A 13,649-nucleotide genomic window follows, 5' to 3' on the forward strand; every position below is an offset into this window, starting at 1 on the left:
GCCCATTTGTTATTAGTGTTTTTCGAAGCTTAAGCTATGCTGACACTTTTAATTGCCAGGAGAATTTTCTCTATTTTTTTTTTTATATGGAAGCAACCTGCAATTAGTCCTCCCTGCTGTACATTCCATCAACCAGAATCCCAAGGGACTTGTAAATTTATCCCAAAGAGCAGAATGCAGATAGCAATGTAAAAGAAGAAGTCGATACTGAAATATAATTCATTGAATTAAAAGTCGATAACAAGTGCTAAAATCGCAAACAAGTGCTAAAAGCAAGTACTAAAATTCCAAACCAGTACCAAAAGATTGTCATTTACAATAACTTGAAAGACTTTCTTGTGCACAAACTAAAAGACTCTCATCCCTAACAAGTTGAAAGAAGTAGAAGTAGCTTCCAAACTTTCCATTTTGTTGAGAGTCCTCAGTCATAACCATGAAGTCCCCATCATTCTTCAGCTGTTTCCACCTGTGCACAAAAGACCAAGGGGATCATTAGATCATTATAGCTAGAACTAAAATTCCAGAAAATCTGCTATGTATTTAAGTGCATATCTCACCAAATGACAAGGCCAAGCAACTGGTGCACCAAGTGCATCTTGAATTGTTTGCTGCAAATCATACGGTCTAATCAATTGCTCACGTGGACTCATTGCAACTTGTATATGTATTTCACACCAGTTTGGCCCAAGAGCTTGTCCCCCGACCTCATCCAATGGATTCAGACTCCGTAAATATCCCTTTGCCACGATTTTTGTTGGGTCAAACAAACTTTTTAGTGAAACCATATTCCCTACCTAGCAAACATCCAACAAGTACAAGAATCAAACTCATGCCAAATTCCAGATTACAAATGCAAAAGTTTAGAAGTTGTAAATACTTACTCGAATAGGTCACGTGGCTCGCGATGGAGCATGGCTTGACACATTGTTAGATGATGATGAAGGATGTCTTGGGCTGTCAATTGGAGAGCCCCTTCCATGTTGAACTAAAACCATTTTCTTCAAGCTGGCTATTTCATCATCTTGTCGCTGAAGCCTTTCCTCCAAACGGACCAATGTTGACTGTTGTTGAACACTTATACGGTAGTATGTGTTACGACTAGGAATGTCTTCCCATAAGTCCGTTGGATTCACACCGTCACTAAACAAGCGAACATGACCATGTTTGTCTTGCCCAACCACCTGGGCAAATATATCATCACGACCAACTGGATCTTGCGAATCCGATGGAAGCTGATTTTTCAGCTCAGTCAGTTTTTCCTACATAATAAAGGAAAACACTTGTTATTGCAAAAGACTGTCTGAAAACATCCATGGTAGAATTGATAGGCTTGTGTTCTGGGATCCTTACCAAATTCTCAGCAACTATGGTACTTGATGGAGTTCCATCGGCATGGGTATAAAACTTATTGAATATTTCTACTCTAGTAGGAGGTCTTCCCAACTGTTTGGACTATAAGAAATTGAATCGTTTTAATTATAGTTTTAGCATTTAGCATATAATTAAAAAACAAGCTAACATAATGAAACATGTACGAGCAAAAAAAATTAGCAACTAGAAAGTTGATGAGGTATCACCAAGTGGTTCCGAAGATGAGCAAATGATTTTTTTCCGATTGTGTGGTTCATCTTCTTCTCCCCTCTAGCTTTCTTGTTCTTCTCACTTAGTTTCTAAATTTCAAAATCAAAAGCAAGATTACAGCATTGAATAAACACAACTTTATGAAGAATGTTGTAGCTGATTTGTACCTTTGCTTCTTCACTTTTCCAATAAGCCCAAAGTTTGATCCATTGCTCTTCCCGTACCCTTATGTCCTTTTGAAACCGAGCTTCAGCATTTGGCACGGCAGGATCAAAATAGTTAGCCTTTAAATCTGCCTTCCAGCTTCTCCATTTTTTGCCAATTGATCTTAAGGTCCAAGCTTCCAGTCCCATAGGCAAAGCAAACCTTTCCTAAAACGTAGTTAGCAACAAGAAAATCAACACAACTTCACAGTAATTTTTGTACAAAGCATACATAATACAAAAGCTACCATTACCTTTATCACTTCTAACATGTCCATTTTAAGTTTCCTTGGCATCTTAAGCCATGTTTCAACATCTACTGGACAATACATACCATTCCTAGCCAAACTGCCCAAGAATTCAGAGAAAGAGGTTTTCTCACTTATTGGGATCCCATTGTCATCGAGTTTAATCTCAATCCGTGGAAGTTCCTTAGGCCGACCCCAAATTTCTTTCATAAATGTAGGGCCTCGGGTTTTCTGATGTACTTCACTTGAATCATTTGTAGTTTCTTTTCCTGTATAAAATAAGAAAAATGTGCAAGTTATGAACATAACAAAATGCACTTCTGGAATTGGTTCAAAATAGTTAGTAATACCTGCATTGTCCGAGTTGCATGACATGAAGGTGGTGTCACTGGAATGTGGACCTCGAGAATCCTAATTTGGACTTTCTTCAGTTGCTTCATGCCTTGTTCCAAGTGGAGATTGTTGAATTGGAGAGTTCTGGCAGTGCTCATGCGACTAACCTCCATCAGCTTGTTGAGTGACTTGGTCACCTGATTCATGTATTATTCCCAATGTAGAATTCTGAATTGCAGATTGAGGTGCCCGAGCAGCTTCTCCTTGCACTTGTTCAATTACATTTTCATGGCTTGTTCCAAGTGGAGGCTGCTGCCTTGTTTCATGACATGAGGGAGGTTGCTCAATTGGTTCATCTCTCAATCCATTTGCAGCGCGCTTACATTTTCGACCTCTACGGGCCATACCTGCATAATATTTGAGTGAAGAAAGGGACAAATGTAAATGTTTAAAATTTATTGGAGCAAACACTCTACCTATAGTTTCTTTAACTTACAAATGCTATTATAAAGAAGTACTACTTAAACAATAAACTGGCATGACAAGTAACAAATGGCATTCTTCAAGAATAAACCAGGGGAAGACTATGGAGCTGTCAACAGAATAGAGAAACAAATGGGGAATATACGATTCAGTGCAGCAACTAAGTTGCCGATGATCTGAGATATGTAAATTTTCTTTTTTTTTAATACCAATTTTTCTACAAAACTGAGTAGGTAAACTCTGAATTTAAGGATTTGAGGCACTTAAGTAGTTATAATTGAGGGTTGTTTCAACCTCTGCAGCTTAAGGATTTAAGGATAATGTATTCTACCAACAAATACACACACACACCAAACTTAAAGTCTTGTGAGATATATAAACTAAGATTAAATCATTTCCAACCCAACTCAAAGAGTAAAGCTGGTTAAACTTTTCATTTCTTCCTTCTCGGCCAACTCAACTTTTATTCACCTTTGTTGTTTAATTTCTCTCAAAATTCACTAGCTTTTCAGGTCTCAAGTTTACTAAAATGAATCATGAATGACAGGGTCAAGATGTTATATACCAGATTGCCTTAGAGTTTCCAAATACACCATATCAAACCCAACTCATTGTCACTTCAGCGAGCAAACAAAATTCCAGCAATATACCTCCTAAGTTTCATTAACATTTCATCTTTTATTGGATGAAAACACTAAGCACTCAGTATTTATTCTATCCTTGCTTAATCTGGATCAAACAATATGTACCTTCAACACATAATTCCAGCAAAAGCAACCGTAATTCAGTCCTCAGCTAAATGCAGATTTTCAGTAGCTAAACAGTCAAGTACAAGACTGTTTTCCTCCCCCCCCTAACTTCCTTACTTTCCTCCTCCTAACTCAACATGCAGGGAGTAATTATCCGACTAGTTTTGCAAGTAAATATTCTATAAGATCAGAGATAAACATATTCCATGCAATCCTAGCATAATTCTCCATAGAAAATTCAGATAACAAGCTGTAACTCAAGTAACAACTCTCGGTTATCACAGTTTTCTTTTCCCTTCAACTTTTAATCATTTTAAATTTCAGTTCCAGCCACAAATCACACCCACAGGCTCATAACAGACAAAATAAGTATAAAACCAGCATTTTCCAGCAAACTTTATACCAAAATATCCACTCAACTCCAAGAAATTCCATCGGTTAAGCTGGAAAGTGTTATGACAGTCATGCGATTTCCTACTCAAAACTCCAGCCATTAAAATTAGATTTTTCACCATGAATTTCACATGCAATTCCAGATAATGAATATACCACCACCACCCCCCAAAGCAAACACTCTACCTAGAAATGTGCTTCTCAGAAATGGAGAAGATGCTTGTCAGAGATGGGAATCGAATAGCCTAAAAACTAAATCTACCATGCAATGCAAGAACATGTCTACCATGCAATGCAAAATTAGACACAAAATACTGAAATTACCTCAAACTATGGCTTGAATCCCTAACTTCTCGGTTTCCCCAAGCTTCAAGATCTGAACTCCACCCACCACCCAAGCTTTGAAGCCCTAATTTCTGATTTGTTGCCACCAAGCCAACACAACAGTCGAATTAGGGATTTGCCTGGTGCGAGCTCAACCAAGTTACCCAAATGGGTGCGAGTTCATGGACGGCAATTGACTCAAATTGGTGGTGCGAACTTGAAACAGAGAGAGAGGACAAAGGCAGAGGACAACAAGAGAGGGAGAAGATGTCTGAAATAAAGGCGGTACTAATGACGCCAAAGTAAATTAGTCAAGCCTCTTGAATTTTTCAATTTGCCGCGCTACTAATAGCAATTTTTGTGTGCTTGGGCAAAATTTCGTTAAAGCTATATAACAGCTAAAAATCTTGTTACAGCTATATACAATATAATATAACAGCTAAAAATTTTGTTAAAGCTATATAACAACTAAAAATGTAACAAATAAAAATTTTGCAAGAGCTATATACAATATAATATAACAATCAAAAAATTTGTTACAGCTATATAACAACTAAAAATATAACAAATAAAAATTTTGTTAAAGCTATATACAGTGTAATATAACAACTAAAAATATAAAAATAATTAAAAATTCAAGAGAAGCTAACAAAAAACATTCTTTTAATCAAAATGTTTTCGCTTACTCAATTTATTTTATGCTGCTAGCAATTATGTACGGCTTGTAGTCTAACAAGCCATTGGAAGGATCGAATTAGTTTATGAAACAAGAAAATTAACTTGTGAATACATGAAGTTTCCATTGACAAACATTGGGATTAGAATTGATTGAACATAAAAATTGAATATATATATATATATTCAATGTTTTCAATTCCAAAGCAATTGCCATTGAATTTTGTGTTAATTAGAAACTTCCTATCACTTACAAGATCTTAATATTGAACTTTTCAATAATTAACCTTAGGCTTACACTTACAACGCATTGATTGAACATAAACATATATATATATATATATTCAATGTTTTCAATTCCTAAGCAATTGCCATTGAACTTTGTGTTAACGTATTGATCGTTTGATCGTGCTTGATCGGTTCGATCGTGTCTCCTTTTCACTGTGAAGGATAATCTAAAATTGTGACTAAACCGATTAAATTCGATCAAAGATCAGTTGGACTAGAAAGCTCTATCGGAATTAACTTTTTGTATTGTTATTGGTTTAAAAAATAATTTTTTCATGGTATTAAAAAATTATTTAAGAAATTTATAGATTAAAGTTTCAAAATATTTCTATTGATAAAAAATTAGACCTCGGGTTATTGGGAAAAAGAATTGGCCATAATATAATGATTCACAAATGTAATATTACAGCTTACAATTAATGGAATTGCTTATAAAATAATGACCAGTATTTATGCAGCCCATTGGGCTCTTAAAATGAGTAATGGGTTCCTTGGAAAGTTGGATAGTTTTATGTTTGGTCTGAAATGATTTGCACATTCCGTACGTTGCCAATTGTTCTCCCCAAACCATAGGAGTATCAATGAAAGAAAGGCCACTTCTGTAAGCAAAACTAATCAGAATACAAAGCCAAAACACTTACTGAACTAACACCTTACATGGGAAACAATGAAACAATGTCCAGGTCCAAATTTCATCTGTTCCTATGGAAGATAAATTCTAACGTTTAACTTTCAAAGAACAATACAAGACCAACGAAACATAGGCAACTAATTGGCGCTGACCTTCAAAAAATTTTAAAAATAATACCAACTGTTATAACTAAGTTGTACTCCCTGAATTGCAAATTGAAATAAATGATAGCCACTAGTAGACCCCTAGCAATTGAAACAGAGAAGAATAGGGCCAGCAAGCTTAGCAACTATAAAAGATACTAAATCAGATTATATTGGGACAAATCAACTTCAATCCCGAGTCCATCCTCACGAACCCAACTAATTTCCTCATTTTCATTCTCAACAACAGGATTGCCAACATCACTTTGCAAATATGTCTCAACATCCATGATTGTCCCCCATGTTATATCCAGCTCTTGCAGTGGTAGAGATAACCACTTGCCAATCCTTATCAGTTGGATCTTCCACATAAAAAATCTGTGATGCATGTGAAGCGAGTATAAATGGCTCAACATGAGGCCTCACGTTTGCAAAATTGACTAAAGTAAACCCATCAGCATCTTGTTTAATTCTCGAACCATTTGATATCCAATCACATTCGAATAACACCACCCGACGACCTCCGTAAATTAATTCAATCATTTTTTTCAAGACGCCGAAGTAAACTAGTTCACTCAAAACTGGATTTTGATCCCTTATACTTGCAAAATTGGATGTTGTTGCATTGACTGTAACACCACTATTCTGCGTTTTTCTTTTCTTCTCAACTTCTTTGGTGTGAAACCGAAATCCATTAACAACAAACCTGTCATGTTGGATTCCAACAACATCTGGACCTTTAGCAAGGAACCTCAACTCTCTCAACACCGAAACATTTTGAGGAAGTTCTAACTTGTCAATCTGTAAAAAAAAAAAGAGTAAATAAATAAATAAAAAAAAGATGAAACTATATTTGAAGTCCTACAATTCAAATTGTACTTAATATTCAGAATTTTACTTACATGTTCAGCAAACCAACATGCAAAATTTTCGCTGTGCAAGCGCTCTTTTAGATGCTGTGGAATTTGAGGATGTCATTCTTCTATCAATATACGATGCTGCCTAGAAGTACATGAGTCAAAATTGTAATCATGCATTGAATTCTACAATAAAATTTTAATGCATCAAGTTGTAGTTGAACTTACTCTATGTAAGGTGTGACAGCATCACAATTAAATAAAATATACTGATGTGCTTTACTCAAGATATGAGCATCAAAGACTGTTGGCTTGCCCCTCCCCAAAGGATGTCCTGATTCAGAGAATATATCTAAACCATCTTCAATTTCCTTATGTACTTCTTCATTTCTGCTTGGACGATTGAATTTTGTCTCAACATAGTCCGCAAGATACAATGAGCAAAAGTTAATGCATTCTTCTGCCAAGTACCCTTGAGCAATCGAACCTTCAGGCCTACTTTTATTTCGAACATAAGATTTTAATGTTCCTAAGTACCTAAAGTATCATCATTCCAACCTCTCTAATTAGTTCCACAAATCAAAGAAAGCAAAAAAGGAATAAACATTTAAGGCATAATGAGAATTACAAGCAGTACCTCTCTATAGGATACATCCAACGATAATACACCGGCCCACCTAATTTCACTTCAGTTGCCAAATGAACAACTAAATGCACCATGACATCGAAGAAGGTTGGTGGGAAGCATTTCTCAAGATCGCAGAGTATGACGGCAATTTCACTTTCCAAACGAACCACATCTTGAGGACAAATAACTTTAGAACAAAGCTGCCTGAAGTATCTACTCAATCGAATCAAAGGATAGCGCACTGATTTTGGCAAAGTCTTTTTCAAAGCTATAGGCATCAATTGCTGCATTAGGATATGATTATCATGACTTTTAAGCCCTGAAATTCTTGGTGATTTTACTCGAACGCATCTTGAGACATTAGCTGCATAACCATCTGGAACTTTCACTTTTTTAGCACATTGCAAAACATAGTTTTCTGTTTTTTATCCATTGCAAAGGAAGATGGAGGTAAGTACACCTTTCCAGGTTCTGTCTCAATGGGATGCAGCTCTTTTCTTATTCCCATTTCTCTCAAATCACGGCGGGAATTATAATGGTCCTTTGCTTTATCCTCAATATCCAGCAATGTCCCCCAAATATTTTCACAAACATTCTTCTCAATGTGCATGAAGTCAAGATTGTGTCTTAAGACATTATCTTTCCAATATGGCAAGTCAAAGAAAATACTCCTCTTTTTCCAATTGAAAGGCAGCTTCGGATTACCTTTCACAAGTTTTCCAAATTTAATTTGCAAGTCTCCCAATTCACTCACAATCATATCCCCGGTTTGCAATGGTGGTCGCTTTCCATGTTCTTCGGTGCCATCAAAGAATTGGGCTTGCTTTCTAAATTTATGCTTACTATCTAAGAATCTCCGATGACCATATAGCAATATTTGAAACTATGAGTCAACCGTCGTGCATGAGTGAACTTGTGACAAACAGGACAAGCATATTCACCTTTAGTGCTCCAGCCAGATAACATTGCATATCCAGGGAAATCACTAATGGTCCACAACAGAGCTGCATGCAATTGAAAATTTTCTTTTTGGGATGCATCATAAGTTTGAATGCCAAAATCCCACAATTCGGTCAATTCTTTAACTAGAGGCTGTAGATAAACATCAATATTATTCCCAGGAGAGGATGGTCCGGGTATTAACAAGGACAACATGAAGTACGGTTGCTTCATACACATCCACGGAGGTAAGTTATATGGTATTAAAACTACAGGCCAAGTACTGTGTGTAGAACTCATGTTGTTGAATGGATTAAACCCGTCAGATGCCAACCCCAATCTAACATTTCGACAATCCTTAGCAAATTCTGGATGTAGATGGTCAAAAGTTTGCCAAGCTGGAGAATCAGCTGGATGTCTCATACAACCATCTTTTGTACGTTTTTCCTCATGCCATCTCATTTGAGATGCAATTTTAGAAGACATAAATAGTCTTTGTAATCTAGGTTTTAAGGGAAAATGCCACAACAATTTTTGAGGAATTTTCCTTTTTTCCCCAGTTGGATCATTTTCTGAAGCAACCCACCTAAGCTCGTTACATGTTTCGCATGAAGTCCTTTTCTCAGCACTACCCCAATAAAGAGAACAATCATTAGGACATGCATCGATCTTTTCATAACCCAACCCCAATGTATTCATCAATTTCTCAGCCTCATAGTAAGAAGACGGCAAATTAGTCATGGCCTCTGGAAATGCTTCTCTCAACAGCTCAACAAGCATATTAAAAATCTTGTTACTCATCTTACCCAGGCATTTTAGGTGAAGCAAACGAATAATGAAAGACAATTTCGAGAAATTTTTGCAACCACTGTACAAATCCTGTTGAGAATCATCAATCAATTTGTAAAATTTTTCAGCCTCTGAAACAGGAATGTCCCCTTCTGTATTCAATTCATTTGTTCCATGTGGTATCCCAAATACATCATGGACCAAGTCTTGCATGTCATTAGTCCCATTTGAAACCCCAATTGATGTATTTTCAGAATTAGATGTGGCTTCATTGTAGTTTGAAAGTTCTCCATGTGCTATCCAATTATTATAACCCTTGATAAATCCTACCACTTTCAAATGATCATATGCTTCCATTTTTGTCACACAAACACCCATGCCGCAATCTTTGCAAGGACACAAAATCTTTCCGTCACAACTTGATCTGGAAAATGCAAAGTTTAGAAACATTTGAAGTCCTGTCTCGTACTTTTCACTTGTTCTTGGAAAATCCATCCATCTTTTATCCATACTTTGAATATAAATAAATGTCCTCCAACAAGCTTCCAAGAGCATGAAAACAACAACTACACATTAGTACTTAGAAAACTAGACAAATCCCATAAAATCATTGAGAATAAGAAGCGCCCTGATTTTTTAAACTCAGGCCATGGCTTACAAGTCCCTAATTTCAAGTTCAAGAATTTACAGTCTACTAAATCAAGCAGCCCAGCAAATAAAGGAAATCAACAAAATGCAAAATTTCTCAACAAGCTGTAAAAACAGAATTTGCAAGCAAGCGGATAGAAATTTTATTTACCTAATACCAGAACAAAGCCCTTCGTACCAACTCCTGCACTCGCGTCTTCGCAAAACTCCTAACTTCAATCTGAAATGTCAAAGGTTAAACAAACACATGAGCATGAAGACTAAAGGTGAAATTCAAGAATCTTACTAAATTTCCATCAAAGTATAGATACATCTCTGGTGTGTAGTGAAATGTGAAAGAAAGAAGAGAATCTATCTAGCTTTTTATTTTATACTCATAATCTTTTTTTGGTCTCAGGAGTACAATTTCATGCACATAATCATAAAAATCAAGTCAACTGTGGGAGTAGAAAAGGAAATTAAACATTCTCCTCATTGTTGATTCATTCCCTGATCAGCTGACTACATACAAGAAATAGAAGTCATGAAAACTTTGCCCAGCTCTTCCTCTTGATTATTGAGTGGAGTGCAAAATTTTTAGGACTTCTGGATTGAGGACTTTCCCGTATCAAAATTTGAAATTATCCTTCAGGTAACATCAATGAACATTACTGGAGGTAAAGAGAGAAGCAGGAAGAAACAGAGCTATGCCATTACTGGAATGCAGAAGCTCAAGCTATTTGTAGCAAAATGGAGCTATCGATTTCTATATGCAATGCACATTGGCTGCTAAGAGAAACCGTTAATGCACTTTGAACACCACAGAAAAGAAAATCATTTGGATGATAGGAAGAAAGAAACTTACAATTAAACATAAGAGAATGCATGCAGCAGCCCCAGGGAACAAAGCGTACCAAAAGTTGAGGCGATGCAGTTTAGGAGCATCAATGAACAACAGAGGTAAGCCGGCAGCTGCCATTAGTACATATGATGTCCCATTTTAGTACAAGAACAAGATTTGGCAGGAAAAGGCTACTGAGATTCATGAGTGTTTAGTTAGATACCAGGTGGATGTATTGCACGAGTGCAGATCATGAATGCTATGTCATCCTGAACTGGGAGGGGTGGAAGTTCAACAAGAAAATGGATAGGGGAAGAAAAAAAAGAAAAAAGACTAAAAAATACAATACAGTTTTACAACTATGTTTCATATATTAACATTAAAAGAGATTCACAGAAAAAAATGAAAAACAGGGGGGAATTGACATTTTATCGAACAGGTTATGGGCAACAGCTTCATTGTGTTTACCACTTCAATTTTGGAACAAGATATGCGCGCCTGAAGTATCTTCCCGCTTTCCCAATGTAGAGCTCCGTTCTTCAGCTTTTACTTCCTGCCTGCCCTTCCAGATGTCTTAGCCGAGGGATTTAAAGTTGAGGTTAGAAAAGATGAAGATGGTTGTTTGCGGAGATAGCTTCGATTGCTACCAACATTCTGGACTGGCCGAGAATGCTTGTATGCTGAGAGGTGAGAGAGATGAGAAGAAGAAAATTTTCACCAAGTCCTTTTGCCGGCAAAATGAAACTTCACAGTACTTCAGCAAGTGTTTTGGAGCCAAAATAAAACGATGTCGTTTTCTGTGTTTTTTCGTTTTTTTTTTTTTGGTTCATCTCACACTTTCTAGAGTGTCATCATAGGTAGCCTAAAGGCACATTATTATTTGTATATCATGATAAAATAAAAAAATTATAGTACATATTATTGAATTTATTAATAAGTGTCATGATATGTTTACTATAATGGCAGAAACCAGCAAATGTCCTTATAGACATGTCAGGAAAGGTCATTTTTGTTGTAGTGCAAGTTTGAGCATATTGCTGATGGAATCCAAATCTTTGCACACATTCCAATTATATATTTCCTCATATGGTTCATCTATCAAACAAGGTCAACAGCTAGCATGCAGTTAGAGTTCAAAATAAAATAACGAAGAGTAGTATAATAGTTCTGCATAAATTACCTGCAAAAGTAAAACAACCACATCCAAGTGTAAAAATAGGCAATTCTTCATCTTAAAATTAGATAATATTAATAGATGACTTTCTGAGAAGTGCATTCTTCATTAATTAAGAGAATGCTTTAAACTAATTTGATACATACAGGTTTTATCAATTTTTACACCAAAAACATCATTACAACATTTCTAGCCACACAAAAACAGCCAGGCGATATGCAACCAGTGAAAATAAGCAAATTTAACCTATCCAATCTGCAGAGCCAGGGGAACTACTAGCATCTACCTCCTCTTCTCTGTCGATGATCTCACCTGTAAACAGTGCTATTCTGTTCCTCTATTACAATCACAGAATGCAACATCCTCAAATTTCCCAAGTCATAATATTTTGTCCACCAGTATGAAGATCAAACTCTCAAACTTTCTGACTACCCTGTTTCAGTTTCTACAAAGAAAGTTCATTTTGAGCAGCTTAGTATAAGTTTCAATTTCAAGAATTTCATGCATTACAGATTGGAGTAAAAGGTCAACCAGCCATGCTATACATAAGGCTCACCACTGGAGCTCCAGCTTTTGAAGATATTTACACTAGTGCACACTGTGCCCCAAAAGAATACTGAAATCAGGTATAGTGACCTTTCAACACCTGTTCTTTATTTGCTTAGGACCAGATTCTTTAACACTATTTTAATCCTCCTCAACAGTGTACACTTTTGGTCTTAGTCGCATACAAAGAGAACAAATGGAAAAAAAAAAAAGGATGAACCTTACAATTGTAATTGATAGTCAACGAGATTTCTTCAGGCGTTTTGGGGGCCTTATGGTTTCTTTCTTGGAATTCTCTGTAATTTTCAGATCTGTATGAGACTGCAAGCATCGCCAAGGAAATGCAACATGGTAAGCTGATTTTCCAATAAAAGGATCAATGCTCACAAAGATAAGCTAAGCATTCAGTTATAGTGAGAAACGTTGCAGTAAGAACATACATCTTCACCACAGACGAGTTTAGCTCTTTTTTGTTACAAGATAATGGAGCTATATGATTGAAGAAACTTTAATGGAGTTTTGAAAAGATTACCCAGCTTCGCTCAACTAATTAAATTGAGTTTATCCTAAGCGTGGTCAATGTTTTCCAGTCATGATGCATAACAACTCTTCCCAAAAGATACTCATATCCACACTACCTGGAATCTTAGCCTATTGCCTAACATGTCTCATAATCTACTCGTCTGATCTTAGCTTATAATAAATACTGAGCCTATCACAATGCCCAGGTTTCACTTTTTATTTGTATTATTACTCATTCCAGCATGTGGCCATATCAAATTTCTTACTTTTTGCTTTATTTGTGTTTGTGATCAATAAATGTCTGTGAAGTAGCTACTTGTGACCATTCTATTAACTTAATTTCAGAAGTTTGAGTCAGGTGAAAAAAGATACATGAATTTATCAATTTCATAGAAAATAAAAAGTAAATGATTAAAATGGTGATCACTAAAACCGTGCCTAGATTATTGAAAACATTACTTTTGGCAAAATTTCACCTTTAAATTAAATTCTAGTGTATTGTACTTCCTTAACCTCTTCCCTCAGTTTGTCCACTGAAAATTATATCAGCAAATAGAACAACTTGAAGTTCAAGGCTCCTGTCAATTACTCTGTGAATACATAAAAATTTAGAATCACCCTATCACATTATTTTGCTGAAACTCTCAAATTTTATTTCATCATCTTAAAGTTAGA

The 13,649-nt window shown here is 36.0% G+C and overlaps 2 protein-coding genes across 2 annotated transcripts; both read right to left on the reverse strand.

The window, feature by feature from the left end:
• Window positions 1-309: 309 nt before the first annotated feature.
• LOC113782179 lies at window positions 310-2,770 on the reverse strand. Its single transcript, XM_027328088.1, has 7 exons — window positions 2,533-2,770; window positions 2,039-2,301; window positions 1,749-1,952; window positions 1,351-1,452; window positions 924-1,259; window positions 676-794; window positions 310-466 (listed from the first exon to the last, which is right to left on the reverse strand). Exons 1-7 carry the CDS (start codon window positions 2,768-2,770, stop codon window positions 310-312), a joined length of 1,419 nt encoding a protein of 472 aa, XP_027183889.1.
• A 5,151-nt stretch (window positions 2,771-7,921) lies between these two features.
• Window positions 7,922-9,642, reverse strand: LOC113782180. Its single transcript, XM_027328089.1, has 2 exons — window positions 8,478-9,642; window positions 7,922-8,382 (listed from the first exon to the last, which is right to left on the reverse strand). Exons 1-2 carry the CDS (start codon window positions 9,640-9,642, stop codon window positions 7,922-7,924), a joined length of 1,626 nt encoding a protein of 541 aa, XP_027183890.1.
• Between the last annotated feature and the right edge of the window lie 4,007 nt (window positions 9,643-13,649).

This window comes from Coffea eugenioides, chromosome 9, assembly GCF_003713205.1.
Source record: "Coffea eugenioides isolate CCC68of chromosome 9, Ceug_1.0, whole genome shotgun sequence".
Classification (NCBI taxonomy): domain Eukaryota; kingdom Viridiplantae; phylum Streptophyta; class Magnoliopsida; order Gentianales; family Rubiaceae; genus Coffea; species Coffea eugenioides.